At 53.6% G+C, this 27,118-nt stretch overlaps 1 protein-coding gene across 26 annotated transcripts in view; it reads left to right on the top strand.

Annotated features, from left to right (window-relative positions):
* The window catches only part of GRIP2 (glutamate receptor interacting protein 2), a 135,082-nt gene that overhangs the window by 85,438 nt on the left and 22,526 nt on the right, over positions 1-27,118 (top strand). For 6 of the 26 annotated variants that reach the window (XR_011994303.1, XR_011994304.1, XM_072720217.1 and 3 more), the window contains exons 2-11: positions 18,397-18,477; positions 18,709-18,844; positions 19,563-19,816; positions 20,493-20,579; positions 21,314-21,389; positions 22,601-22,746; positions 23,511-23,658; positions 23,772-23,941; positions 26,194-26,319; positions 26,653-26,802. Coding sequence is in view for 20 of the 26 variants with exons in the window: in XM_072720230.1 (XP_072576331.1) it covers positions 18,397-18,477; positions 18,709-18,844; positions 19,563-19,816; positions 20,493-20,579; positions 21,314-21,389; positions 22,601-22,746; positions 23,511-23,658; positions 23,772-23,941; positions 26,194-26,319; positions 26,653-26,802 (1,374 nt within the window). In the remaining 6 variants the exon portion in view is untranslated. Of the gene's footprint in view, positions 1-7,123; positions 7,341-10,554; positions 10,680-18,396; positions 18,478-18,708; positions 18,845-19,562; positions 19,817-20,492; positions 20,580-21,313; positions 21,390-22,600; positions 22,747-23,510; positions 23,659-23,771; positions 23,942-26,193; positions 26,320-26,652; positions 26,803-27,118 lie in introns of those variants that run through there. The other 20 variants (XR_011994306.1, XR_011994307.1, XM_072720224.1 and 17 more) reach the window with 16 other exon arrangements.

Below are 27,118 nucleotides of genomic sequence, written 5' to 3'. Positions count from 1 at the left end.
CACCTCATCCTTGAGTGGTTGGTTCTTTTGTCCCCCTGGGCTTAGCTCAGACACCACCTTTACCAGGCAGCTTTCCCTGACGCCTCCTTGCAGCAACCCTGACTCTTGGGCCCCCTTTGTGGTATTTGGGCTTGCAGCAGATCCTCTTTGGGTATAGTTCCTTCTGCCAGAGATGCTCGTGTTCTGACATCGTAAGTGATGATCTTGGCATGGAGGAAGTCCTGTGTGAGCAGCTGCTGGTCCTGAACCCAGGGCTCTCTCCAGGGCAGGGCAGGGCAGGGCAGGGAGGGCCGCTGCCAAGGTGGCATTGACATCCTGAGATGGGAATGCACAGCGCTGCTCTTTCCCAGGGCTGCACCCTGACCACTTGCCCATTCCTTTTCGTGTTTTGCTCTTTTTGTTTGAAAGGCAGTGAGAGGGCAGGTGGGCAGAGTCGGAGCAGCCCCTGTCGGGGGAACACGGCTGAGGGTTGACTGGGGTCAGCTGAGGCCCTCACCCCCATGCAGGGACTCTCTTGGCATCCACTCAGGTTAGTTTCCTAAAGCACCTATCCTTTTCTTCCTCTAACTCTTCCATGGCTCCCCAGTGTCCTCAGGAGAGAGTTCTAACTTCTTTTTTTTTTTGAAATTTATTATTATTATTTTTAAATAAATTAATTTTTATTGGTGTTCAATTTACCAACATACAGAAAAACACCCAGTGCTCATCCTGTCAAGTGTCCCCCTCAGTGCCCGTCACCCATTCCCCCCCATCCTCCGCCCTCCTCCCCTTCCACCACCCCTAGTTCGTTTCCCAGAGTTAGGAGTCTTCATGTTCTGTCTCCCTTCCTGATATTTCCCACACATTTCTTCTCCCTTCCCTTATATTCTAACTTCTTAACATGCCATTTGAGGCACCTGTTAATTTTTTACTTTTAACCACAGGCTCCAGGGGTTGGGCTGAACTCCTCAGTTCACTCTGGCTGTTTTATCTAATTTTCTTCTCTTTGGTGCCTTATCCCCAAGCCCGGTTACCTCCCTCGAAACTGTCACTCTGTGTAACAGGTCTTTACACACGTGTGCAGCCTTGCAGTGCTTTCTGTGTGTTTTTCAGTTACAGAAATGAAATTACAGGGTAGGTCTCATTCCCCTTCCTTCCTCTCCCCCCCCTTCTTCCCTTCTCTCTTTCTTTCCTTCTCCTTTTCTGCCTTCCTTTCTTTCTTTAACTTGACTGTTTTCTAAGTCCATTCACTGTGTTGCCTTTTTTTTTTTTTAAGATTTTATGTATTTATTCATGAGAGACACAGAGAGAGAGTCAGAGACACAGGCAGAGGGAGGAGCAGGCTCCCTAGGGGGAGCCCGATGTGGGATTCTATCCCAGGACCCTGGGATCATGACCTGAGCCGAAGGTAGCTGCTCAAGTCCTGAGCCACCCAGGTGCTCCCATCCATTGTGCTTCTAACTGCTGTCATACTCCATGGGGAGTGGCCACCCATCCCCTGCCCTGGAGAAGGAGACCCAGGTCAGCTTCACCAACAATATTCCCATTCCTGCCCCCTTTGGGAGCTGTGAGGGGGGTTGGTCTTTGATAACTACCAGGAGTGAGGGTGCTGGGTCACAGCAGGCACCGACACCTCATCTCTCTAGCTGCCTCAGTTTACCCCCCAGTAGGAGTGCCCATGACTCTCCATCTACCCCCTCCATGCTCACCAACACTTGTTTTGTCTGCATTTCTAATGTTCGCTGTTCTGATGAGGGTCAAGTGAGAGTTCATTGTTCCGTTTTCACTTCTGTGGTTGCAGTGAGTTGGGACGCTCTGCATGAACCCGCAGCTGTTTGCCTTCCTGCCTGGTGCCTTGTCTAATCAGTCAGTGCCCCTTTATCTTTTCTTTTTTCTTTTTCTTTCACTTTTAATGTCTTTTTTTTTTTTTTTGCTTTTATTATGTTTTTCATCGAAGTATTGTTTTTTGTTTTTGTTTTTTTTTTTGTTTTTAAATTTTTATTTATTTATGATAGTCACACAGAGAGAGAGAGAGAGAGAGAGGCAGAGACACAGGCAGAGGGAGAAGCAGGCTCCATGCACCAGGAGCCCGATGTGGGATTCGATCTCAGGTCTCCAGGATTGCGCCCTGGGCCAAAGGTAGGCGCTAAACCACTGCGCCACCCAGGGATCCCTCATCGAAGTATTGTTGACACACAATGTCCCATTTTTCTCTTCTTGTTTTGCATCGAGATGCATCCTGACTGCTTCCTGACATCTCCCGCTTGGCGGTTCCCCAGACTCGCACAGCGAGCTGTCCTTGTCAGAAGGCTTTAAATGTGCGGTGGAAGGGAGACTGAGGCTCAGAGCGGGAGGGACCTAACCTGGGGCACAGAGAAAATTGGGTTCCGGGTTTCCTGCCTCTACGGCGCCTTTTCCTCTTTCCTTCCCCCTTGTCCACACCCACGCCCCCATGCCATCCTTCCCCTTGCCCTGAATGCCATCTCCCCTGAGAGGCTCCGTGACCCCCTGCCTTGGGCTGTCGGGCCTCCCCTCAGCCCTCAGCACCATCTCATTACTTATCTATATTTGCATTTTCTTCTCCCTGAACTGACAGCCAGAGAGGCATTCTCGATGGTTCTTGTCTTCATTGCAGAAAACTCAGGCCAAGCTTAGTTTCTAGCAGGTAGTGAGTGCTTAATAAATATTCTTCGAATGAATGAGTGTCCAGAGAGATGGGTCAGGGCTGTGATCAAGCTTGCTACTTCTGTGTGCCCTGTACTCGACAGTGTCCTAGGTGTTTGGGGTGTTAGTATGGATGGTATCAGGAGGACCTGGGTTCAAATCCCAGTTCACCGCTCACCCCCTATGTGACTGAGAACAAGGGGCTTCACCTCTCTGGGCTCCTGTTTTTTCATCTCTGAAGTGGGAATGTTGTGCGATGAAATGAGGAAACGCATGTAACACATTGAACGTCAGACCCCGCACACAGGGGTTCTTCTCTGCCTGGTTCTGAAAAGCCGTCAGCTGTGGTTCCTCTCACCTCCCAGAGCCTTCCCATGCCCTAGGCCCAGCACACAGCCTGTCACCTGCATCCTCTTGGCCGGCATGCCCCTGTGCCCTGGGAACTGGCAGGTGTCTGGGGGTGCAGTGGGAGCAGCCCGCTGGTGTGGCACTACCCCTGAAACTCTCCCCAGCCCACCCTAAAGCCGGGTGAGGACAGTGGGGAGGGGTGTGTGTGGCACAGCTGGCTGGCATGGGGACTGCAGCCAAATGGAGGCAGCGAGTGCCTCCTCTGTGGCTGCTGGAATCACAGACTGGCCCTTGGTGTCCCTATCTGTAAAATGGGGACCCACCCTGTGGAAGTGTTTACCAACCAGGCAGGGGGCAGCGATTGTCCTGGCCTGGCCTCTGGGGTAGCATGAGGAGAAAGGCAGGAAGAAGCAACGGCCGTAAAAGGTTTATCTGTCTTGTCTTCAGATCACCATCTCTGCCTCCTTCCCACCCAGACTTCATTTCCGGCTGTCAGTCAGAGGTGCAGGGGGGTGGTGGGGCAGGCTTGCACAGCTCCCCTGTGGTTATGGTGGACTCAGCCCCGGGGTCTGACATAGAGGCTGAGGCTGAGGTCCAGGCCCCCACTGTGCGCTGGCGGGGGTCCCCAGACATGGCCCCACCTGGATCTCCGTCTTCCCAGCTGTGTGGCATGGGGTTCATTTGATTCCCAATTGCAGCCGTCGCTGCCCCTGGGTGGGCAGAGGGACCAGGAATGCCAGGAGTCCTGCAGTGTGTCCTGCAGGGGCAGGACTGGCATACCGGAGAACATGATGCCAGTGGTGCCCTGTTAAGACGCCAGGAAGGGCCCCACAGGCCTGGTTCCGTGTAAGGAAGAGGCCAAAGGTATGTGCTGGACAGTCGCGATCCTCAAAGCCCTTCCCAGTCTCTGCCCCTCATTCCTCAGGGGTGAGAAGCGGAGGCTTCACACGGTTCAAGGGGGGCAGAGCTGGAATTTGAACCTGGGTGCACCTGACCTGTATGCTCCGCCAGCTTGAAGTTCTATCTCCCTGGTCTGTTTCCCAGTGTTGGTATGAGAGTGTTGACAGGAAAGTGGATGGATGAGTGCTTTCTGGCTCATTAGTATGTAGTCTCCCCAACCCTAGGGGGTGGGTGCTTTTAATGATCCCATTGTACAGCAAGGAAGCTGAGGTCCAGAGGGTTTTGGACGCATGCCCCTGATCACACAGCAATCCATCCTCCAATGGTCTCACAAAACCAGAGGACATGCGGATGTCAGGGCCTCTGCTGATCATGTAGGGTGTGCCCTCTAGCTCAGTGGCCCTGCCACCTCCCCGAAGTGGTCCAGTCTCCCTCTTGGCCCATTCACAGTGTTGGAAATGTGAAACAATCAAATGTTCTGACTGGGAGCTGCTGGCGGTCCGGATCCCTAGCAGGCCTGGCTTCTAGCCACCTACACACCCAGCAATCTGTCCCCCTCTTCCTTTGCTTCCCTGAAGTTTGGCAGCGTGCATTGGATGAGAGGGGTCGTTTTTGGAGCACGACCAACAGCAGCTTCGTCTGCTCTCAGCTCCCAGAAGGGACCCCCACTGCTCATTGCCAGGCCCTCCTCCCTTCTCCCTGAGGTGGTGCTGCGTGTCTGAGGTCCTTGCAGAGCCTTCTTACTCCTTAGCTCTACAGCCATCCTTGGCTCCCCTTGCCTGTGGGATGAAAGCCAAATTCCAAACACAGCACTTCTCAAACTTCATATGCATCCCCTGGGGAGCTTGTTCAAATGCAGATTCTGATTCTGTGGGTCAGGGTGGGGCCTGGGAGTCTACATTGCTGAGGAGCTCCCAGTGAGGTTGAGGGGCTCCCAGTGAGGCTGCTGCTTATTGGCTACCCTTGGAGGAGGGAGGCCTTACTAGACCCTTCGTGGCCTGGCTTCATGTGCATGTCCTGCTTGGGCTCCTCACTGCTCACACAGGATTGCATGTCTGGATGCACACCTGCAATGCGTTTTCCCTTCTTTGGCTCAGTTCCTCCCATCCTTCAAAGTCAGGCTCAAGACACCTCCTCGGTGGACCCCTGACAGAGCTAACTGCATCTAATCTGCACTTTCCAGACCCCTCTACTAACTCCTGAAATCTGGAGAGGAACATAGCAGTGCCTTTTTTATTAAAAAGATTTTATTTATTTATTCATGAGAGACACAGAGAGAGAGGGGCAGAGACACAGGCTGAGGGAGAAGCAGGCTCCCTGCAGAGAGCCTGATGTGGGACTCCAGGATCATGCCCTGAGCCAAAGGCAGACACTTAACCGCTGAGGCACCCTGGCGTCCCCAGCAGTGGCTTTTAAAAGAGACCTCTTAGGTGTGAACCTGGCTGCACCCCTATAGCTGGGTGATCTTGGGCAAGTCACTTCACCTTTGTGCCAGATACTTATTTAAACACCACTTGTTCTAAAATGGACTAACAGTTGCTTCTAAACCCACTCTTGGATAAAATCAAGTGAAAATGTGCTCAGTGGAATGACAGAGGGCAGGGGGAAGATGCTGTTGCCCACGTGTCTTCTGGTATCTTGGTCCCCAGGGCCTGGCACAGCAGGCATTCAGAGAAACGCTGCATGGAAGCTCTCCCATAACCCACGGCGTGACCTTTCCAGGAGCTTCTCATCCACAAAAGTAAATTCCAAAGGAGCAGGAAGAGAGACAGATCACCAATCTTAATCGCTCATTTAAATGCATCTGTATGGTGAGCAAATATTTTCTTATAAGAGAGGACAGATGTAGCTCTGAAGTCTTGTGCACCACATAGCCCTCCACGGTGAGGGAGCTGTAAATATGGGGTGGAGGGCTGCGTGGTGCACAAGCCTTTAAGGGAAGAGGGTGAGGATCTATTAAGAGCAGTTCACATGCTGAGAAGGGCCAGGTCCCTTCCTGCCACATGTGGAGCTGGGACTACCCCGAAGTGGTCCTTAGTGTCCTGCCGATGGTCAGGATCCTCACTGAGAGCCTCATCCTGACTGTCGCTGGGCACCAAGGACCACACTGAGAGCCTGCACCTCCTTCCCTGTCCGGCTCCATTCTTCCAGCAAATTCTTCCCAATTCAGGCCCACTTTCTCTGACCAAGTGCTCACCACCCCTTTCATGGCTGAGACCTTGACCTCACTGCTGGCCCAACAACTTTGCCTGGAACCTGGACCCTGCCCTCTGGGACATATGTGAAGTCACCCAAAGGAGAAGGCACCCTTGGGAAGTGGGCTCCTTCCCTCCTAGAAAGAGCACCTGGTCCCTAACCACAGTGCTGCACAATTTCATTCACTGCAGGACACAGAACAGATTGCAGCCCCATTTGTTCCCATGTGCCCAAAAACTCCATGGGAGCCAGGACCTCACCTGTCTTACCCTCTGCTGCATTCAGCAGGATGCAACATGTAGTTAGGTGTACAGGCTGTTGACACCGTGTCACTCTCACCCACCCTTCTCCCCAGCGCTTATGTAGCGTCTGGATCTTGGTGCCCACACAGATTGGTGGGATGGAGAGTACAAGCAGCTGGAGAGCTGGAGGAGGGGTCTTGTGTGTCCATCAGGGTTGTCAGGGTCAGTCCCGAGCTGGCGTGGAGGAATGTAGGCTTGGGCAGGGCTGAGGCCCAGCTGGGGCTGGAGTTGTGACCAGCTGCCCCTGCCCATCAAGCCCAAGGCAGGCAGATCCTCTGCCCATCTTGCTCGGTCTTCCCCAAGGCTGGGGGGATGCTCCAGGTGGCAGGCTCCTGGGCTCACCATCCCCATACCCCTCCTTACAGAAAAGTGGAAGAGCCCCAGGGGACTCTGAGCTCAAGGGTTTCTAACGTGAGACCTGTAGACGCTCTCTGGTGCATGGCTGCACTTTATCTGGCTCATGTCCTGGCATTCTGTGTAAGATTCTCTCGGTATCTGTTACTTAAAAAAAAAGTTTGGAAGGCACTGTTCCTTTTTCTAGATGGAAAAACTGAGGCCCAGGGAGAGCAGTCACTTACCAAAGTCCCAGGGCAAGGTGGGAGGCAGGACTGGCCCTCCTGGGGTCTCTGTGCCGGGGGCCCAGCGGGAGCCCCAGGTGCACCCTCTCCAGAGCTCCCCACCCAGGCTCAGACTGTGGGCATGGGGGTGGGGACGCTGTGGAACTTCCCAGAGCCAGCCGTACAGCGGCTGTGTCCCCTTTAAGCAGAGAGCCGCCCGCTGCAGTGGGTGGACTCGGTGCCCAGCCAGTGGGAGCCCCGAGCTCCCCTTCCACAGCCCCTCCCCGGGGAGGGAGAGCTGAGCAGCGTGGCTCCCGAGGGAGTTGGTGGGCAGCCCGGGAGACAATAGCAGACATGCTGTGTGGGCTCAGCCGGGAGACCCCTGGAGAGGCGGGTAAGTCATGGGGACCCGGAGGCAGGAACCCTCTGGAACCGCTGCTCCCAAGGGGGAGACCGGGACGGCCACTCCCCAGAGACCCAGAGCCTGGAGACAGTGCAGGGCTGGGACACCTGGCCCCAGGGGGCTGGGGAGGGGCACGAGAGGACTGTCCTTGTGACCTTGGCCTCTGTCCTGCAGCTGGGGACCCAGGCCACCAGGCTGTGCGCTGTCCCGACGGCAGGGGCAGCAGGTGGACCCAGGGTTCCAGAGGGCGGCGCTCAGCCCCTCAGAGTGTCCCAGGGAGGAGCGTCCTGCCCAGCCTAGGCATGAGCTGCTGGGAGGGAGCTCCCTGCCCCGAGATGGGAGAGCCAAGGCCAAGCTCAGGGCGGTGTGGAGGGAGTTCCTGGAGCAGGGGACAGAAGCCCTGGCCCAGGGCCGGGCGGTGGCCCTGGGAATGCAGTGGGGCAGGTGTCATCCCCTGTGAGAGGGGCTCTGGAGCAAACAGGGCTGCTCCATCGGTCTGTCTGGCTGCCTGTCTCTCCAGCCGCATCCTGTGGGGGCTGCCTTCCTCCCCTGCTCCTCCACCTCCCGCTTGTCAAGAGCCAGGAGCAGGGCATCTTTTACTGGGAGCCCTGGGCTGCCCCTGTCAGTCCCTTCCCACACTCGACTTACTTCTGTTGGTAGCTCCTTGAAACAGTTCCAAGGGCAGGGGTGTGGTCCCGACGGACAGATGAGGAAACAGGCTCAGAGAGGGGTGGTGGCCCCCCCAAGGCCCCACAGCTCCAGTGAAGTGGCCAAGGCAGGACTGGCACCCAGATGACTTTTATAGTCCAGGAAACTTAGACTCTGACTACTTACCCATGGCCAGGGGCACAGACCGGGTCACCCCCAGGCCTCTAGATAATAACATGAATAATAGTAGCTGACAGCTGCTGAGACTAACCTCGTGCCAGGCTCTGTTCTAAGCTCTTTCTGTGTATTTTCTCATTTAATTTTTACAATACTGTGAGTTTGGTACTATTCTTCTCTCCATTTCACAGCTGGGAAAATTGAGGCATGGAGGTGTTAAGCGACTTGCCCAAGGCCACACAGCCAGAAGTAGCAAAGCTGGGATTTGACCCCATGTGGTCTGCCTCTGTTCCCTCCTCGGGACTACTCTATAACTGAGGCACTGCCTTCCTGGCCTGGGTATATCTGTCCTCTCTGACTTGAGGTCCAGGTGAGGGGGTGACCTTGTCCAGCAGTGGTCAGAGCCACAAGGGCAGTAGTGCCCTAGGGACTTCCTGGAGCACTGCCAGGGAGGTGTTTTCCCTCACCCCATGGGCCTGTGGCCGTGTTCACCTGGGCTCAGGCCTCAGCATTGCCTGCCTGGACCTTTGCTCCAGTCTCTTCCTCAGCCTTCTAGCCTCCACCCCACCTCCCCATACTGCCCTGGAAGGGAGCTTGCTAATACTCAAATCTGATCACAGCTCTTTATCTTGGCATTCAAGGCCCTTCTTGATCTCCTTGGTTTTTTTCTCTCTGTTGATTTACTTGACTTACTTGACCCCTACCCTCACCTCACCACTGCAGTCCTCACCTTAGTCTCCTCCTCAGGCCACAGAACCTCACGATTACACCCGCTACAGTTGATGTCAGCACGGGAGCTTTTTTTTTTTTTGGAGAAGTCCAAAGGTGGAGCTTAGGCTCAGTGGGATCCAGGTACTCAGTTAACATCATTAGGATTCTGGGTTTCTGCTTTTCTTTAGGCAAGCTTCATTGTCAGGCAGACTCTTTCCTTTCCTTGAGGTGCCCAGAGAGCCCTATAACCTTTGAACTTAAGGTCAACCAGGTCAGTCACGCCTAAGGAAAGAGAATCTGTTTCTTAGTTCACAGCAAACATCCCAGGGCCGCCTCTTGGTGGTCCAGCTTGGACCACACACTCACCCCTGACCAATCACTTGGCCTCTGATTGACCAGCCAGGCCCGGTCATGTGGCCTCCCAGGAGCAGGGGACAAGGATAGCCAACAGGTGACTACTCCATACACCCTCCGCATTTTGCAGGGAAGGTTGAGGCCCTGGGAAGTCAGGCCACTGGCAGAGCTCCTCAGTGAGAGCCAGGCTTGGGATAGGGGGTCTGTGGAACCCACTGCTTGGTCCCCTTTCTCTGGCCCCGGTGGACTCCTGCCTACATAGTCCAGTCTTGTTCACCACCCACTAACCCTAAGCCACTGCGGCAAAGGATGTGACCAGGGTTGGGGGCACAGTGGACCTGAATACAGATTTTGGCCAGAAGCCCCACCTCCCCAGCCCCTCAGTGTTTACCCTGACTCCCTGCCACAAAGTTGTCTTTGTTCCCAGGGCCTACTGGGCCTCAGTGAGCACTGGCCACCCAGCCAGGGCCTAGGAGTGCCCAGGCAGGGTGTGTATGTCTGTCGTGGGAGTGGAGGAGGGGGGGAGTCCTTCTGCTGTGGCCTGGGCCACCCACTCCTCTGAGGGGCTCTCACCATGCCTGCCTGGGTTGTCAAGCAGGCCTGACTTCCTACTCCGCGGCAGGGGCTTTGGCCAAGGGGAAACCCCAGGCTCTCGGCCACAGAGGCCACAGTGTGGAACCAGGGAGGCCCAGCTGTGCATCCTGGCTTTCTGCTCTTCCTGATTCTGTGACCTTCAAAAACTCATTCCAACTCTTTGGTTCCCATTCTCCTACTCTGTAAGTGGGAACCAAATTCCAGATGATTTACTGAACGCTTACTGTATGCCATGCTTTCCATGCTGGGCACAGCAGTGAACAGACAGACAAAACCCAGCTCTCTGGAGCTGAAATCCTAGTAGGCAGAGGTGGATAGTAAATGAGATTACTATGTTTTTTAAAAAGTGAGTTCTGTTAAATGGTGTTGAGTGCAGGAAAAAAAGTAAAGCACAGAAGGAGGGAATGAGAGGTGCTGGAGTTGGGTGGTAGGGAGCAGGCAATAGGCTGATTGGGGAAGACCTTCCTGAGAAGGTGACATTTCCACAAATTCCTGAAGGAGGTAAGGGAGGGTGTTTTGTGAATGACTGGGGAAGAGCATTCTGGGCAGAGGGAATAGCCAGTGCAAAGGCCCTGGGGTGGGCACAAGTCTGGTGTGTGGAACAGTGGGAAGACCAGGGAATTGGAGTGGAGCTGGTGAAGGGAAGAATATTAGGAGGTGAAGTCAGAGAGGCCAAGGGCCTGTCAATTGTGGTGAGAACTTTTGCTTTTATTCTTCACAGAGTGAATTGAATCTTTTCATTGCCCTAGAGAGCCCAGGCCCAGAAGAGGCAGAAGGCCAAAGCCTGACTTGAGCCTGCACCCTCATCTCCTATGGTGTCGGGGCCACTACAGCCCTATGGCTGTGGTAAGGATGTCAGCTTGAGTGTGGCTTCAGGGTCCAGGGCTGGGGGTCCTACACACCTCATGGAAAGGGGATTGTGGGGTGGGCACCCTCTCCAGGTCATGCTTATGGCCCCTGGTACTCTGCTGTGCCCAGTCTCTGGGTGTTCGAGTCCTAACCTGGGGCCTCCTGGAGGCTGGCGCCCAGGTGCCACTCCATTGGGGTCTGTTAGCCTTGTGTTTACAGGGAGAGCATGCAGCCGAGGGGTAAGGTTGTGGCCTGCTGGGAGGCCAGAAAGACCTGGACCCTAGCCCTTCCTCAGCAGCTCACCAGCTGAGTGACCTCTCTGGGCCTCAGTCTCCTCATCTGTCAAATGAGGAAGTCAGTGAGCCTCCATCCTGATGCTCTCAGGAGAGTTAAATGAGTAAGTGCATATAAAGTGTGGGCCTGGCGCTCCTTTTTTTATGCTCTTTTTTCTCAATCTTTGGCAGCAAGTGAATTGGGCATCTACTTTTTTAATCTCTTGGTATATTTCTTGGTATAAATCTCTTGGTATATTTCCCTTAAAAACGTGCATTGAACAGAAGGAGGGGTCATCCTGTTTGCCAAGTTGATCTTTCCCTGCTTCTCTTTCCGTGGGAGGCTGGCCTCTGGGGAGACTTGTCAGCTGCGGGGGATCTGGGCTATCACTCCGAGGTCAGCTTGTACCCGATGTATCTCCATCCAGTTATTTGTCCCGGGCTAGCCTGCGACGGCTGCTGGGGCATCCTTCTGTGGGTAGTGCCCAAAGGAGCTGGGCTGCCTGGATCAGAGTGGCCGAGTCTCCCCAGGACTGTCATGGGGTGGGTGGAGGAGGCTGGGAGGGGGCCCCATGGCTCTGCCACTTAGGAAGGAGCCGTGTGATGCTGGGCAGTTCCCTTGACCTCTCTGTGCTTGTTTCCTCATCTATCACACGAAGATGATCATGGCACCCACCACATAGGAGTATTGTGAGGATAAAGTGGTAATCATCTTAAAGTTCATAGAACAGGGCTTGGGTTCAAATGTCGACCCTGCTCCTTACCACTGGAAGTCAGTTAACCTCTGTATGCCTCAGTTTCCCCCCTCTGTAAAATGGGAATAATGATCATAGCATCGCAGGAGGTAGTGAGGATTCAACGAGACAATGCTTACGAAGCACCTAGCACAATACCCAGCACTCAATAAGAAGGAGTTGTTACCATTGTTAATTTGTGAAAACCTTTGTAACAAGGTCAGTGACAGGAGCAGGGGGAGAACTCCTGTGTTTCAGGGTTTCTCTGTACACCCTATCATCTCACTGATTCCTCACACCAACCCAGGAGGTGGGCCCCAGCACCCACACCGGCGCAGAGGAGAAGCCTGAGGCTCAGAGAGGAGGTGACTTGTCCCAGATCCCTCGCTGGTGGCAGCAAGGTTTAGAATCAGAATCTGAAGTTGGCCGAACTCCAAGGTCCATCCTTCCTTTAGCGCTGTACCAGCAATGCCGGCCGAGGTGGGAACAAGCGAGCTGGGACTAGCAGATCCCTTGGTGGGGTGCTGGGACTGCGAGCAGCTGCTGCTCCTGAGAGTTGGCAGTGGGGCCCTGGGTGCAGTGGTGAGGCCTGGACCCAGGAGCCCCCATCTCCTCCTCCACGGGCCGGGCTGGCCCTGCTGGTGGCTGGCTGTGGTGCAGCCTCCTGTTCGCCTCCAGTGGAGCTTCAGGACATTCGTTTTCTCAGGAGCCCCCCTCGGATGCTGAACGCCTCGGATGCTTGGACCAGGCTCAGTCACGGCGGAGTCTGCGGCCCCACCCCCGCCCCCAGCCCCGCCCCAGGCCCCGCCCTCCTGCGCCCCTTTCTAGCTGAGGCGGGGGGGGGGGGGGGGGGGGGGGGGGGGTCCTGGCAAAGGCAGCCTGGCCGGGGGCAGACTTCCTTTTCCCTTTGTCAGAGCTCAATAGCTCCCTGGGGCCCCAGAGAGACGGGATAATGAAGGCAAATTAGCAAAGCTTTCAAGAGGAAGAAAATAAAAAAGAACAAGACCCCCCCCCCCCCCCCCCCCCCCCGCGGCCGGGGCCAGGTGTACACTCCGTTCCCTGCACTGCCGCGCTCCTCCTGCTCCCCCGACTCGGCCGGCCTGCAACTGTGCAACTGCCGGGCCAGGCTGGCATCGCTGTGGAAATGCATTTCCCTCTGAAGCGAGTCCTTACAGGACGGATTGACTGAAAGCAAAAGCTCATAATTGCCCATTGCTGGAAGGAGGAGACGGAAAAAAAGAAACACGCGGATAAAAATATCCCTGTTTTTATGCACGTTTCCAGCTGAAAATTGGTGGGAAAGATGTTTTTGAAAAGCCTTCATCTCTAAGCATGTAATTACCAAGTCCCAGAACAAAAAGGAGACAGAGCAGGAGAGAGGGAGCAGGTTCTGCGAGGGAGGAGGACCGGGATCTGAACCCCCGTGAGGTTTTCTATAAATAAAATAATTCCCTCAAATTCTCAAGCCTGGGCTGGCTGGAGCGGCAGTGGAGGGATACATCCCCATTCTATGGATGGAGAGATAGAGACTCAGGTCGCACAGCCAATTGGAAATTCTGGCCCCGCCTTGATTCTGGGTTTGAATGCTGCCTCAGTTTCCTGCCTCCCTGGGATGCTCATGAGAGTGGGCCACTGTTGCTGAACAAGCATCAGCAAACATTGTAGCTATCATATAAATATTCCTCATGGGTGCCTTCCTGAATATGGGAGGGGGGTCTTGGATATCCAGAAGCCTCTTATCTAGCAATTAGCTGTCCTGAGTGGCTTCAGTCTCCAGGAGAGATCATCAGAGTCACACACTAAAATGCACATGCCTTCTCTCGAGAAGAGTCTCTCAAGTCCCCATTTATTGCCCACTCACTCTTTGTCTGCACATGGTTGTGTGAATTTTGATTTGCAGCATAAAGTCAGGCCTGCCTGACAGCCAGGAAAAGAAATGCTTATAGCCTGAAGCCCAAAGCCTTTCAACAAAAAATTGTAGAAAGGAGGGTGTTGGGGTCACTCAGTGTTGAGACGAGCAGACCTGACACCTCTGACCCAAAGGAGGTAATTGCGGCCCAATTTGGCACTGTTTACTTCAGTGGAGCAAAATCTGAATGTTGGGGTGTAGAAAGGGAGGAGAGGCAGTGTAGAAGACAAACGTGGAGGATACCCCAGAGACACCCCTGGACATGGGTCCTCTCAGAGCCGACATCCTACAGTCTTTGCTTCAGAATCCAGCGTTTGGGGATCTCACCATTCCTCAATCTAGGTTTCCAGATCTTTTGTTTTTAATTATCTGTGCTCCAAACCCTATAACCCACTGTTGTTTCATGCTCCATTCTTTGGGATCCTAGTGCTCTGAGTTTGGTGAACTTGACCGCTACTTTCTTGTCCTCTCCTTACAGGACAATCTCCCTCCTTCCCCCATCCCCAGGCTCAAACCTGGAGCCAGCAAGCTTACCTCTGGTTTTCCCAGGACAGCCCAGGAGAGAGGGATTTTCCAGTGGTAGAACCTTGTTTGCAGGGGACAGGGCAGGTTTTAATTCCAGAATGGCCCACATGAAATACCAGAGATGTTCACTGTCACGTAGTTGATAGAACCCAGTCTTTTTAATTTTATTAGCTCAGAAACATCTTGTTGAATCTAAATGAAGTGCAAATTAGGGAACCGTAATGGGAGGCATTATACTTAATGGTGTGTTGCCTGAATTGGTGGTGGCTGGTGTGAACAAGGGACCTGGGGGATGAGGTGGGGGCCCAACTTCAGGGGCTCTGGAAATGATTCTGGGCTTAACTGCTGTCTGATTTGTTATTTACTACCTTCTGGCAAGCAAAGGCAGCCTAGCCTTGGTCTGGAGAAGCAGAGTGGTGGGGAAGCTGGGTAGTTTCTCAGTGGTTAGAGCTGCAGGTGGGGAAGGGTCTCACCTTCCTGAGATCTTGGCTGAGCCATTGCCCTGACCTTATGCTGAACCCAACCCAGTCCCAGCCTGAGCCCCACCCTGACCCTAGAGCAGTGATTTTCAATGGGGGGCAGTACTGCACCCCTGGGGGACACTTGACCATGTCTGGAGTCAATTTTGGTTGTCATGATGGGGTGGGCTGTTACTGTCATCTAGTGGTTAGAGGGCAGGGACGCTGCTAACCCTCTACAGTGCTGAAGAGAGCCCGCCCACCATGTGGAATTACCTAGGAAAAGAAAAAAACATGTCAATAGTGCAGAGGTTGAGAAACCTGCTGTAGTTTGAACCCTATCCCTGATTCTGACTGAGCCCTGACCCTGACCTCAAGCTGAGCCCTAACCTTGACTCAGCCTGATGCCCCCCCCACCACCACCACCCCGCCCCCCAAACCCTAATCTGATCCTCTCCCACATGAAAAGGACCTGGTTGGGATGGGATACTCAGCTTCTATCCCTTGCCAAGACTGATTCCTCTCCAACCCTGCTTCCTCATGCCTCCACAGAGGAGGGAAGACGGGTCCTATGAGTTAGGTCTTGCCATAGCCAAAGGCTTAGGGAGAGGAGTGGCGTTCCTCTCCCTAGTGGTGAATAGCTGAGCCAGGGTCTGCACTTATGTGGGGCTGCACCCTGAGCCCATCCTTTTAACATGGGGCCAGGCTGGAGCTGCAGGGATGAGGACAGCAGGAGGGCTCTTCTTCAAGAGCAGGCAGGGGCTTGTGCAGGCTCAAGTGAGGCCTGCGGAAGCTGTGGAAGCCCATGGGGCATACCTGGTGCTGGGAGGGGTGGCCCCCTGGGGGCAGCACAGGAGAGCCTGCCAGCCTGATGGTTTGTCACTTGTCTTTCCCAGCTCAATCTGGTGCTGAGAAAGGACTTGGAGAAGGAGTGTGGAAAAAAAAAAAAATAACCTGGTCCGGGAAAACTGGAAATGGAGTGGTGTGGGCAAGGGTCCTGTGGTCGGGTCCTGGCTTTTTGCAGAAGTTGCCTTTGCCAAGGACCTTGGTCCTCTGAATCACAAGTTTTCTCCTCTGCCAAGTGGAAGTGATGGTAGCACCTACCTCCTCCCAGGGCCACTGTGAGAAGCGAATGAGATATAAGGGGAGAGTGTGGTTGGTTGGTGCATGATGCATGAGCCCCCTTCCCCTCACCTGTCAGGGCATAGAGGAAAATGCAGAATATGCACAGTGCCTAAAACAAGGGGTTGCTGAGGGGAGACAGGGCTCTGGCATTATCACAGAGCAGGTAACCTGAAACCTTCCAGCTTCAAAGTCCTTTGAGATGTACACATGAACTCACAGGAAATTAAGAGGGTGAGCTGGAGAGGAGATAAGCGTGGTCTCAATAACCACTTCTATCAGTTTTGTACTGGTGTCTGGCCAGTGCAAAAAGGCAAATAAAGAAAAGGTTTGAGGTTTCGAAAGTAAGAAACAAAATTGTCATTTTTCACAGATGACAGAAAATCCCAAAGAAACTACAGATTAACTATTAATTAGAATTAATACCAGGGTTTTAAAGGTCAGAATACAAAATCAACTGTATTATCATATACCAGCAACAAATGATTAGAAAATTAAATTTGAAAAATGATCCAATTTATAATAGCATTAAAACACTTCAAATATCTAGGAATATATTTAATGAAAGATGGACAAGATCTTTGCCCATGAAAGGACTTCTATCCAGAATATATAAAAATTTGACATCAAGAAAACAACCCAACTTAAAAATGGACAAAAGCTTTGGATAGACACTTCAGCAAGGAAGATATATATGGATAGCAAAAAGAAGTTTACGACCTTAGTCATTAGCCAAGTGCACATTTGAAACTGCAGTAAGAGGGACGCCTGGCTAGCTCAGTCAGTGGAGTGTGTGACTCTTGATCTTGGGGTTGCGAGTTCTAGCCCCATGCTGGGTATAGAGTCTACTTTAAAAAAAAAAAAAAAAAAAAAAACACCTGGGTGGCTCCCTTAATATTGAACATCTGCCTTCCACTCAGGGTGTGATGCTGGGGGTCCTGGGATCAAGTCCTGTATAGGGCTCCCTACAGGGGCCTGCTCCTTCCCCTGCCTGGTCTCTGCCTCTCTCTGTGTGTCTCTCATGAATAAATAAAATTTTTTTAAACAAATCTTTAAAAAAAACATAATGAGAAACTTCTACATATCTATTAGAATGACTAAAATTTAAAAAAAGAAAAGAAAAATCCTAACGTTGCCAAATGCTGGGGAGAACATGAAGCAGCTGAATCCCTCTTACATTACTGGTGTACATACAAAATAGTGACCACTTTGAGAGCCAGTTTGGCAGTCTCTTAAAAAGTTAACCTCATCCTTACCATATGATCCAGCATCCTGTTCCTGGATATTTACCCAGGTGGAATGAAATGTTCTGTTCAAACAAAAACCTGTGTGCAGATACTTATTATGGCTTCCTGTGACATCACCCCAAACTGGAGAGAGTGGAAATGTCTTTCAACAGGTGAATGGCTAAGCAAACAGTACATCCCTGCAGTGGAACACCAGTCAGCAATAAAGAGAAACAGACTACTAATCCATGAAAAAACATGAGTGAATCTCAAATGGTGATGCTAAGTAAAAGATACTAGACGCCAAAGCCCACATACTGTATGATTCTATTTATATGGCATTCTAGGGAAACCAAAATGACATAGAAAACAGATCAGTGGTAGTTGGGGGCTGGGGGTGAGGCAGGGACTGGCTACAGAGAGGCAGCAAGAGACAATTTGGGAGGCGATGGAAATGTCCTAAATCTTGATTGTGGTGGTGGTCAGGACATATTTCCCAAAACCCAGAGAGAAGCACACCACGAATAATGTCTGTAAGATTTTTAAAAAATAGATGAAAATACAAGTTAGGACAAGATACTAAAACACCACACATGCAGAGTACTGGGCCCCACCTTTAAAGTTTCTAATTTACCCCGTCCTAGGGGGGGCCCAAGAATTTGCCTTTCTGACAAGTGCCCAGGTGATGCTGGTACTGCTGGTCTAGGGACCATACTTTGAGAACCTCTGCGTTGCACTATTCTCTTTTCCTTACGTTTGAAACCTATGAAAATGGAAAGTCCCAAGGAATATCTATTAGGCATTTCATAAGAGAGAGGGGAAGGAAACAACAGTTGAAGAACTAATAGGAGAGTGTCTTCTAGAATTAAAGCTAAAGGAGACAGATGTATTTCTCGCTGCCTAGAATATCTGAGAATATGAATTGTAAAAGATAAAGCACAGTCCTCATGAAGAAGCATGGATTGGAGCCATTCAAGATTGAGTTTGCTCATGGTTGGCCCGGTCTCACATGTGCAGTGGTGCCTGTATGTGAGAGAGCTGCCCGTCCCAGCAGATGTGCAAGCACAGGCCTGGGTGGTGGAGTCCACAGACCCTCATTGTAATCCAAATTGCACAACTTCCAGCTGTGTGGCCATTGTGCTACTGGGATCCTTGGCTCCTTTATCTGTACAGTGGAATAATATACATTGTGGAGATGGTTAACCACAGAATGTCTGAGAAGGTCCCTGTATGTAATCGGTGTTAGAAGAAGGTTTTTCAGCCCAAGAGCAGAGATGGAGCCTCCCTTGAGAGAAGAAGCCACGAGGATGCTCCAGCGGAGACCTAGGTGGAGCTGGGACCCAGGCTCCCAGGAAGGAGCCTCTTTTTCAGGCCACATCCTCAAAGGAGATGGTTCCCAAGGCAGAAAGTGTTCTCCTGCCTGGAAACGAAAGTGGATCTCAGGGCTTTTTCTCTTTCTTGCCTGCAGACGATGGGCCTTACTCCAAAGGAGGCAAGGATGCAGGAGGGACCGATATGGCCCTGGCATGCCGCAGACAGAGCATTCCAGGTAATGAGCCTCCTCTCCTTCCTTTTTGTCCATCCTGGAGGCACAGAGAGCTTGGAGTCGGGGTCAGATGGCATTGGCTGCCGCTAGTTCCCTCTGTGACCTTAGACCAGCCACCTAACTTGTGTATAAAGGAGATGATCTTACCCTGTTTACCAAGTGTTGGTCTACTTCTGTTGGGGGGCCCAGAATTGCCCCCTGCTGCCTGCTCACCGCCCCCCCATCTGTTGACAGAGGAGTTCCGCGGGGTCACCATGGTGGAGCTGAACAAGAAGGAAGGCAGCACACTGGGCCTGACCATCTCAGGCGGCACGGACAAGGATGGCAAGCCCAGGGTCTCCAACCTGAGACCAGGGGGGCTTGCTGCCAGGTGAGGAGCAGGCTTGGTGGGGCAGTAGGAGGGGGGCAGGGGCCAGTGGAGAATGTGCCGAGGCTGTAGGCAAAGCAATCAGGCAGGTGTTTTTAGGAGCACCCAAGTGCTTCTCAGAGGGAAGCCTCTGTGGGGGCTGTGATTCTTCTCTTCCCCTTAACACAATGGGCTGAGTTGGCCACAGCATCCCACTCTTGCCAGCCCCTCCAGGCCTTTGCACGTGCAGTTACGGTCTTGAAAGGCATGTTCCTCACTGGCAGACTCCTATTCATCCCTCCACACTGCCTCTGGGAGGTCTCCATCCCAGGGCGAGGCAGCTGCCCTGCTCTGCTCACATGGTCCTACATGCCGCTTCTGGACGCGTCGTTCTAGATTTTCCTGTCATCTTACCTCTGTGGCTCCCTTGGACCATGAGTTCCATAAGACCTAGGGGTTAGCCTCTCTGGGCCTCTGGGCAGGTGCTGGTAAGTGTCCAGTTGAACAGAATGGAAGGCTGGTGGTGAGAAGCCAGGGTGAGTGCAGTAGGAAATAGCAAAGGGAGAGATGATCCGGCCATGCTGCAGGCTCCTCGGGGGTGGTTAGAGCCTTCATCAGGAGGGCAACACCCAGCAGGGGAAAATGCCGGGCCTGAGTGTCAGACAGGCCTAGGTTAGAATCTGTGCTCTCTTATTTACTCGCTTTGTGACCCTGGACAATGTCTGACCTCTCTGAGCCACAGCTTCCCATCTGTAAAATGGGGACTCAGAGATCATAAGGATTCAACAGAAGAGTGGTGTGAATGCTGGCACCCATCGCCATGCATGTGCTCTGGCCTCCTTGCTCCCAGGAGTGACCTGCTGAACGTGGGCGACTATATTCGGTCAGTGAACGGGATCCATCTGACCAGGCTCCGCCATGATGAGATCATCACCCTGCTCAAGAATGTGGGCGAGCGCGTGGTGCTGGAGGTGGAGTATGAGCTGCCCCCGCCCGGTGGGTGCCCTTGGACAGGGATCTTTATCCACTGCCTTAGTTGTGGGTAGACACAGCTGTCTCCCCACCTGCACATGCCAGCTGGGGACCTTGGTGGGTGGGACCTGAAGATTGGCCACAAACATCTACGGCGTACCTAGAGACTTTGCCTGCAACTGCAGTATGCTGTTACCAGGAGGTGGCGGGGCCCTGCTTGTCACCCAGTGTCATGTTGTATATTTAGTGTCCAGATGCTCTTCCTTGAGGGGAGCAAGTTTTGGGAATGTTGGCTAAAGAAATTGTTCCCTGCCCCACTGCTCTCTCCCCCCTACCAGCCTGCACTGAGTGCAGTGGCCTAGGGTTTAGCCTAGCTCTGAATTTTCAAAGTTGGTCTAAAGTCTTAAGATTTGAATAACTAGAATTCAACCTTGGCCTGAGCCCATAGCCATGGACAGTCTGAGCTCTGTCACGGTCTCTGTGTGAGGTGGGCAGGCCTCTAAGTGGGGGATTAAGTACTGGGGAGGCGGGTCCTTTGAAGTCTTACTTCTCCTACCTATAAATGGGCAGGGGTGGGGGAGTTTACCCTCCCTGTAATCTCTGTGACTGGTCACCCAGCTCTACCAGAATGAGCTTTGGTGATGTCTGTGGCTTGGTGATGTGACTGAGGGACTCAAAGGAGCCCTCCATTTCTCCCCAGCCCCTGAGAACAACCCAGGGATCATCACAAAGACAGTGGACGTCTCCCTGTACAAGGAGGGCAATAGCTTTGGCTTTGTCCTCAGAGGTCAGTGTAAGAGTCGCACTTGGGGCCAAGGGGTTTGGGAAGGAGGCTAATGCTAATTACATGTGTGTTCTGATTTGCTTTAGTGAGATTATATGGATTTATGGATAGATAGATAGATAGATAGATAGATAGATAGATAGATAGATTTTTGCTTCTGACTTTAAAGAACCCAGGACCAGAATGGGTTGGGTGGCTCAGTGGTTGAGCACCTGCCTTTGGCTCAGGTTGTGATCCCGGGTCCTGGGATCAAGTTCTGCATCGGGCTCCTTGCAGAGAGCCAGCTTCTCCCTCTGCCTGTGTCTCTGCCTCTCTCTCTATGTCTCTCATAAATAAATAAATAAAATCTTAAAAAAAAAAAAAAAGAGCCCAGGACCATTAAGTCAAATGTTAAATGGAAAAATTTCACAAGCAATGAAGGGCACATGATTGCTGGGAGTGAGATTGAGAACAAAGTTTGGAGCTTCCTAGGAACCAGGGCAAAAAAGGGAAATAGAATTAGGTCATAGGATGGGAAGCAAACCATTTAAGAGAGAGGGGATTTCGATTATGTCCCTACTTTTTGTCCCATTCTGTGGGGATTTACAGTTGGTTATCTTATAAGAGGGCCTGTGAATAGCAAGGACAGGTCCTCCACAGATTTAATTAAGAGAGCCTCTTAGGGGCTGAGTCAGGGCCTCTAGGTATCAGGGAAAGAGTAGGTAGATGACTGCCATCTCTTGTTGAATTCTGTTCAGGGGGTGCCCATGAGGATATACACAAGACCCGCCCACTCGTCCTGACCTACGTCCGGCCTGGCGGCCCTGCTGATAGGTGAGCCTGAGCCAGAAGAAACCGAGCAGTCTTTCCCTGCCCTGACTACCCCCAGCTTCCTCTGTGAAGAAGGCAGACCAGAAGCCATTGTGCCCATTCGCCAGATGAGCAAACTGAGGCCCAGAGAGAGGACCCCCCCTCACTCCAGAGTCATTCTTGGTAGAGCCAGGCCTCAATCCCAAACAAGAGAGACCCTGAGCTCTTTCCTCCATGACGTCCTACTGTCTCAGGGGTGGGGAGGGAAGCAAGCCTTGGCATTGTTCTTTCCTTCCCTCGCTTTGGTGCCCCCGTTTGTGGAAGGGCTCTGATACTGCAGCTCCTGGGAGTTGCTGTGAGTGGTTTTGGGGCACGACAAGCAGCGCCACCGTGGCCTCTGTAACACAGCCTCTGGAGTCTTGGCTGTGCCCCCCTGCCCAGTGCTGCCTGGGCACAGCCCAGAAGGGTCAGGCGGGCAGGCCCAGGAGGAGAGAACGTGGGAGAGAAACATGTCCCGTTCCCAGCACCCGACCCCCTCACCTCCCCCATGGGAGATTCTTGGCCATTTTAAGAGAAGCCTGGAACAGCCTTGTCAGAAGTCTGAACCCGTTCTTGGGACAGGGCCCTGTGACGAGCTATTCATAGAACCTCCCAGAATAGCTTTGGCCACCTGTTGGAGCAAGCATTCCAGGGTGGGGATTTGACCCAAACTGAGGTGAACCCCCTGCTTGCTCAGGCCCTTCTCCCGGGGCCCCTGCCGAATTCCTTCCCCAGGTGCATTTGTCACCAGGCCAGAATCCCTGCTGAGAAAGCAGAGAGAGGGCAGTGAAAAGGGCCCTCAGGAGGCCTCCAGACCGCCCCACCCCCGACGCTGTGTGGCCCTGGCAGGGCTGGTGTCCTTTCTGGGCCTCGGCTGTCTCCTGTCTCCGCAGGGCACCCCCGCTCAGACATCCTACGATTGAGCCGGTCCTATGACTTTATTAAGCACCAAGCAGGGTGGGCGATGTCCGATCTGGCCCCAGCTGTCTTTACATGCCCACTTCATTTATTTAGCTGCTTACCCATAGACACCCTCATGCATTCATTCCCTCACTCACTGTTCTGTCCCTTTCTCCGTCACTCACTGCTTGCCCCCATCTGTCCCCTGGGACGTCACTGTTCTCAGCGGCTTCTCGGCAGGGCTGTGCCCAGTGCTTGCACGGGGCCAGCCTGGCTGACCGGGCCCTTCCCTGCAGGGAGGGCTCATTGAAGGTGGGCGACAGGCTGCTCAGTGTTGATGGGATCCCGCTGCACGGGGCCAGCCATGCCACTGCCCTGGCCACGCTGCGGCAGTGCAGCCATGAGGCACTCTTCCAGGTGGAGTACGATGTGGCCATCCCAGGTGAGCTGGGGGCCTGAGAACTAGGGTCGGGTCAGGAAGAGGGCCTGGGGTTGAGGGAGTGGGTAGTGGACACAGATCCTTACCACAGCAAAGGCCAGTCACACAGCCCCTCTGAGCCTCTCTGAGCAATAAACACTGTTTTATCTTGTTGGAGGCCCTGGGTATCCAGGTAAGAACAATACAGACGAGGTGTCTGTTCTCATGGAGCTCACCTTCTGGTGGGCAGAGACGGACAGTAAGCAGAATAAAACCAATACAGAGGGTATGGGATGGCAGTAAGTGGTGCTAGAAAAAAAAAATCAGGGAGAGATGGGAAAGGCTGGAGGAGAGGAACGTGATCACGGCTCAACCAGGCTGGTTGCCGAGGAAGCATAGAAGGATCACATTCAGGAAATACGACGAAAATATATTTGGTCTGATTTGCTGACACTTGGACACAGTGGCAGGGGTTGGGGTGGGGGTGAGAGCAGAAGGAGCTAGGTTTTGTTTTCAAGCCACAGGGTGGGTTCCTGGGGATGCCGTTTTCTGAGTGCAGAAAGGTGGTAATGAACTCGCAGCTTGGTGCCGGCAAACTGCAGGCTCCCCACAAATGTGAGCATGTTAGTGTCATCCAGCAGAGCCCTGGAGTCAGAGCCCCTCAGAACTGAACCCCTCGGGTGCAGTAATCCTTCCCTAAGAGTGAAGATTGCATGGAGATAGCAGACTGAGGCTGGAGGCAAGCTCAGTATTTGCATTTCAAACTCTTCTTGCCTTCCGCTTGCCAGATACGGTGGCCAATGCTTCAGGGCCTTTGATAGTGGAGATAACCAAGACGCCTGGGTCAGCTCTGGGGATCTCACTGAGCACTGGCTCCCACCGGAACAAGCCAGTCATCACCATTGACCGCATCAAGCCGGCCAGTGTGGTGGACAGGTGAGGCACAACTGGGTGCTGCCACCGTGGTGGGCAGGGATACAGGGGGGGAAGGTGGCCCAGAGCTCCCTCTGGCTGGACCAGCCTCCCCCTTCCCTCTCCTGCCTGGCTAGGAGTGGGGCCCTGCATGCTGGAGACCACATCTTGTCCATCGACGGCACCAGCACGGAACACTGCTCGCTGCTTGAAGCCACCAAGCTCCTGGCCAACGTGTCGGAGACAGTGCGGCTGGAGATCCTGCCCGCCCCCCACAGTCGGCGGCCCCTGAAACCCTCAGAGGCAGGTGGGTCTCCTTGGAGGGTCTCAGGACCCAGACCTGAGGGCTGATGGGGAGAGGTGCACAAAGTCCCAGAGGCCCAGCACCAGAGCCCCGGGCAAGCTAAAATTTACTGGAACAAATGTCCATTGCTATTGAGAACCTCAGATTGCCAAGCGCAGGAGCTGAGGGCGGGCAGAGAAACAACCTGAATGTTTGAGTTGACAGTCTGCTGGCATGGATGCCCCAAAGCTGGTTCCATCGCTCTTTGCATTCATAGAAGCATAAGGGCTATCCCAAGGGAGAGGACAGTCCTTCTGTGATCTGTGCCACTCAGAACTTAGATCTGGGGGTCAGCTCTGGGGTTCTCAGCAGGTCCAGAGGAGGCAGCCAGTCAGTCGGGAGGACCTAGAGACCCCCCACCTTTTAAGGAGTTGGGGTGTCCCACAGTGGGGTGCTAGGCAGCCCGAGAGCAGAGGAAGCAGGAGGTCTAAGAGACCAGAGGGCAGAGCCCAACCCGGGGAGGTGGCCACAAGGATGCAGCTTTCATCTCAGAGCCTGGAAGTGCCTCCAGCATTCCAAACCTTGGGCTTTGGGTACAAATGCCAGCACTGCCCTGGCTGCACAGGTGCTTTCCATCTATCTCTGAGCCTCGGATGCCTCATCTCTAAATGGGAGGAGCACAACTTGGGAGAGGTCAAAAGAGATAAAGGACAAGCACAGCCCAGGGCTGTGGGCTGGGTGGTCAGGCTGTGAATTCTAGCCCTCAGGACATAGTGTGTTGGTGTGGGCAAGAATGGAGTCGGCCCACCCCATCCTTTGCAAGCCTAATTGATCATCTTGGAGAGAAAGAAATCCCTCAAATAAAATGTGAGGAGAAAGGCCTTGGGGAGGGTCCTTCTCTGCAGCTCTGTGCGGACCCATCTCTTGCTGACACTTGGACACAGTGGCAGGGGTTGGGGTGGGGGTGAGAGCAGAAGGAGCTAGGTTTTGTTTTCAAGCCACTAGGGTCTGCACAGGCCCCATCAAGCCACAGCCAGGGCCTGCTACAGGAGGCTTTGGGGTGGGAACTGGAGTGACTCATTCTTGAAAACCATTCACGGAGCACCTGCCGTGGGCCGGGCTCGGTGAGGGGGCTTCCTGTGGGTCCCCTTTATCATCCTTGTGACAAGTTTGTGAGGTCGGTATTGCTGTTCGCCCACTTTACACAGGGGCCTGAGGCGCTGAGGCTCAGAAAAGCACAGTGCCTTACGAGGGCTGCTCACGGTCCTCCTGGCCTTCATTATACTGGGCCTCAGCTAGGTGCCAGGCACAGCTCTAAGCACACCCTACATGTTAAACACTTTCAGATCCTTCCCATTATCCTAGAAGGCAGCCGCTCTCTTAGTCCCATTATACAGATAATGACAATGAGGCACAGAGGGGCCACATGGCTTATCTCAAGGACCTGGCCGCTGGCTCCCGAGTTGGAGGTGCTGCACAGCGGGCGGAGTCAGTGTGCTGAGATAGCTGGGTTCTCGCTCATCCATCCATGGATACCTTGCACCAGGCTGGTCCCCGAAAACCCCGCAGAAGGAAGAGCCACGACAGGACCTGGGGCAGTCTGGGAAGAGGTGTTATATGGCAGGTGGTTTGGAGGATCAGATGGGGCAGGTCAGGGAGGCAGAAACTCTGGGGACCTGTGGGAAGCAGACAGAGAAGGAGTGCAAAGAATTCATCTGGGGGTAAACCCTATGAAAGTTTGGAGGGAAGGAGGCCAGAGCAGCCTGTCTGCAGTGAGGCTCTGAGCAAACCCCGGCCAGCCCACCAGGGGCCCTGGAGCATAGGTTGCTCCTGAGAGCCCAGCATGAGGCAGAAATGGCCAAACCGTAGTGCCCCCCACCCATACCCTGTGTGGCAGCTCGGCCCCTGGCCAAGGCTGCCCAGGCCACAGCACCACAGCAGCTCCTGGAGGTTCAGGGGCCCGATGCCATCTGCCAACTGCACTGCTCAAAGCTGATGGGCCGGTTCTCATGGGGCTGCTTTCCCTCCCATCCCTGCTGCTGCTTGGCTGAGCACTGAGCATCGTGCCAGGCACTTAGTGGGCTTCCCGGACACACGAGCAGAATCTGAATGCCTGGCTTGGCTTGGCCTGGGGGAAACTCAAGCTGTGTGGTCCTGCTTTGCACACTTCATCTTGCAGATGGGAACTTGGCCTCCAGGGGAGGGAGGGCACAGTGAGTCCAGACATGCTGAATCTCTAACGCCTGCACCTCTCTCTCCTCTCCCTTGGGTCGCAGTGAAGGTGCAGAGGAGTGAGCAGCCACACCGCTGGGACCCCTGTGTGCTCTCCTGTCACAGCCCCCGGCCCGGCCACTGCAGGACGCCCACGTGGGCCACACCTGCCGGCCAGGACCAGAGCCGATGTAATGTGTCCACCTCACCGTGGCTTGTGCATGTTTCATAGGGGAGGAAACCAAGACTCCGAGCAATTAGGAGGTCTGCCCGGCGTTACCTAGCACATTAGTGATGAGATGGGCCCCCCCTCCCTAGCAGCTGGGTTTCACCATGTCTGTGAAACCCTGTGATCTTTGAGGGCCAGAGCGGGAGAGACCTGCCTGAGGTTCACACGCCAGTGCTTGAGGTGAAAGGGGGAAGGCGTCCAGTGTCTCTCTGCGGTGGGGTTCCCTGGCATCCACTTGTGCAGCAGAGTGGAGGGCCCTTCCAGGGTTCACGGGGCTGTGCTCTCATCTCCCCAGCCTTGTCCTCGACTCCCTTTTCTTCGCCGACCATGAATCATGCGTTTCCCTGCACCAACCCCAGCACCCTTCCCCGTGGGTCCCACCCCATGAGCCCTCGGACCACAATGGGGCGGAGGCGGCAGCGAAGAAGGGAACACAAGAGCTCATGTAAGTAAGCCGTGATCTCTTCCCTCCTCTTTGGGCTGCCTGTATGGCTGAGAGATTTGCCAGAGGATGGGGTGTTGGGCACAGGGTCTTTGGTCTATGTGTAGGGTCACTAAATAGCATGAGTGGTACCCCAGGCTGCCATGGATGGCTGGGCGGGTTGCACAAGGTCCCACCTGATGGGTGCCAGTCACTTGGTACATTTTAGTCTTGTATTTGATTATGGAAAATTCTCAGCAGATGATGGCAAAGTGTCTCGAGGAAAGCATACCTTTTCAGATGTGCACAAAATTCTCACAGTACCTCCACTTCATTTTCT

Source organism: Vulpes vulpes, chromosome 9, assembly GCF_048418805.1.
Source record: "Vulpes vulpes isolate BD-2025 chromosome 9, VulVul3, whole genome shotgun sequence".
NCBI classification, from domain to species: domain Eukaryota; kingdom Metazoa; phylum Chordata; class Mammalia; order Carnivora; family Canidae; genus Vulpes; species Vulpes vulpes.
The sequence above is the reverse complement of the archived record's forward strand: the minus strand, read 5'-3'. Positions and strand labels throughout refer to the sequence as shown.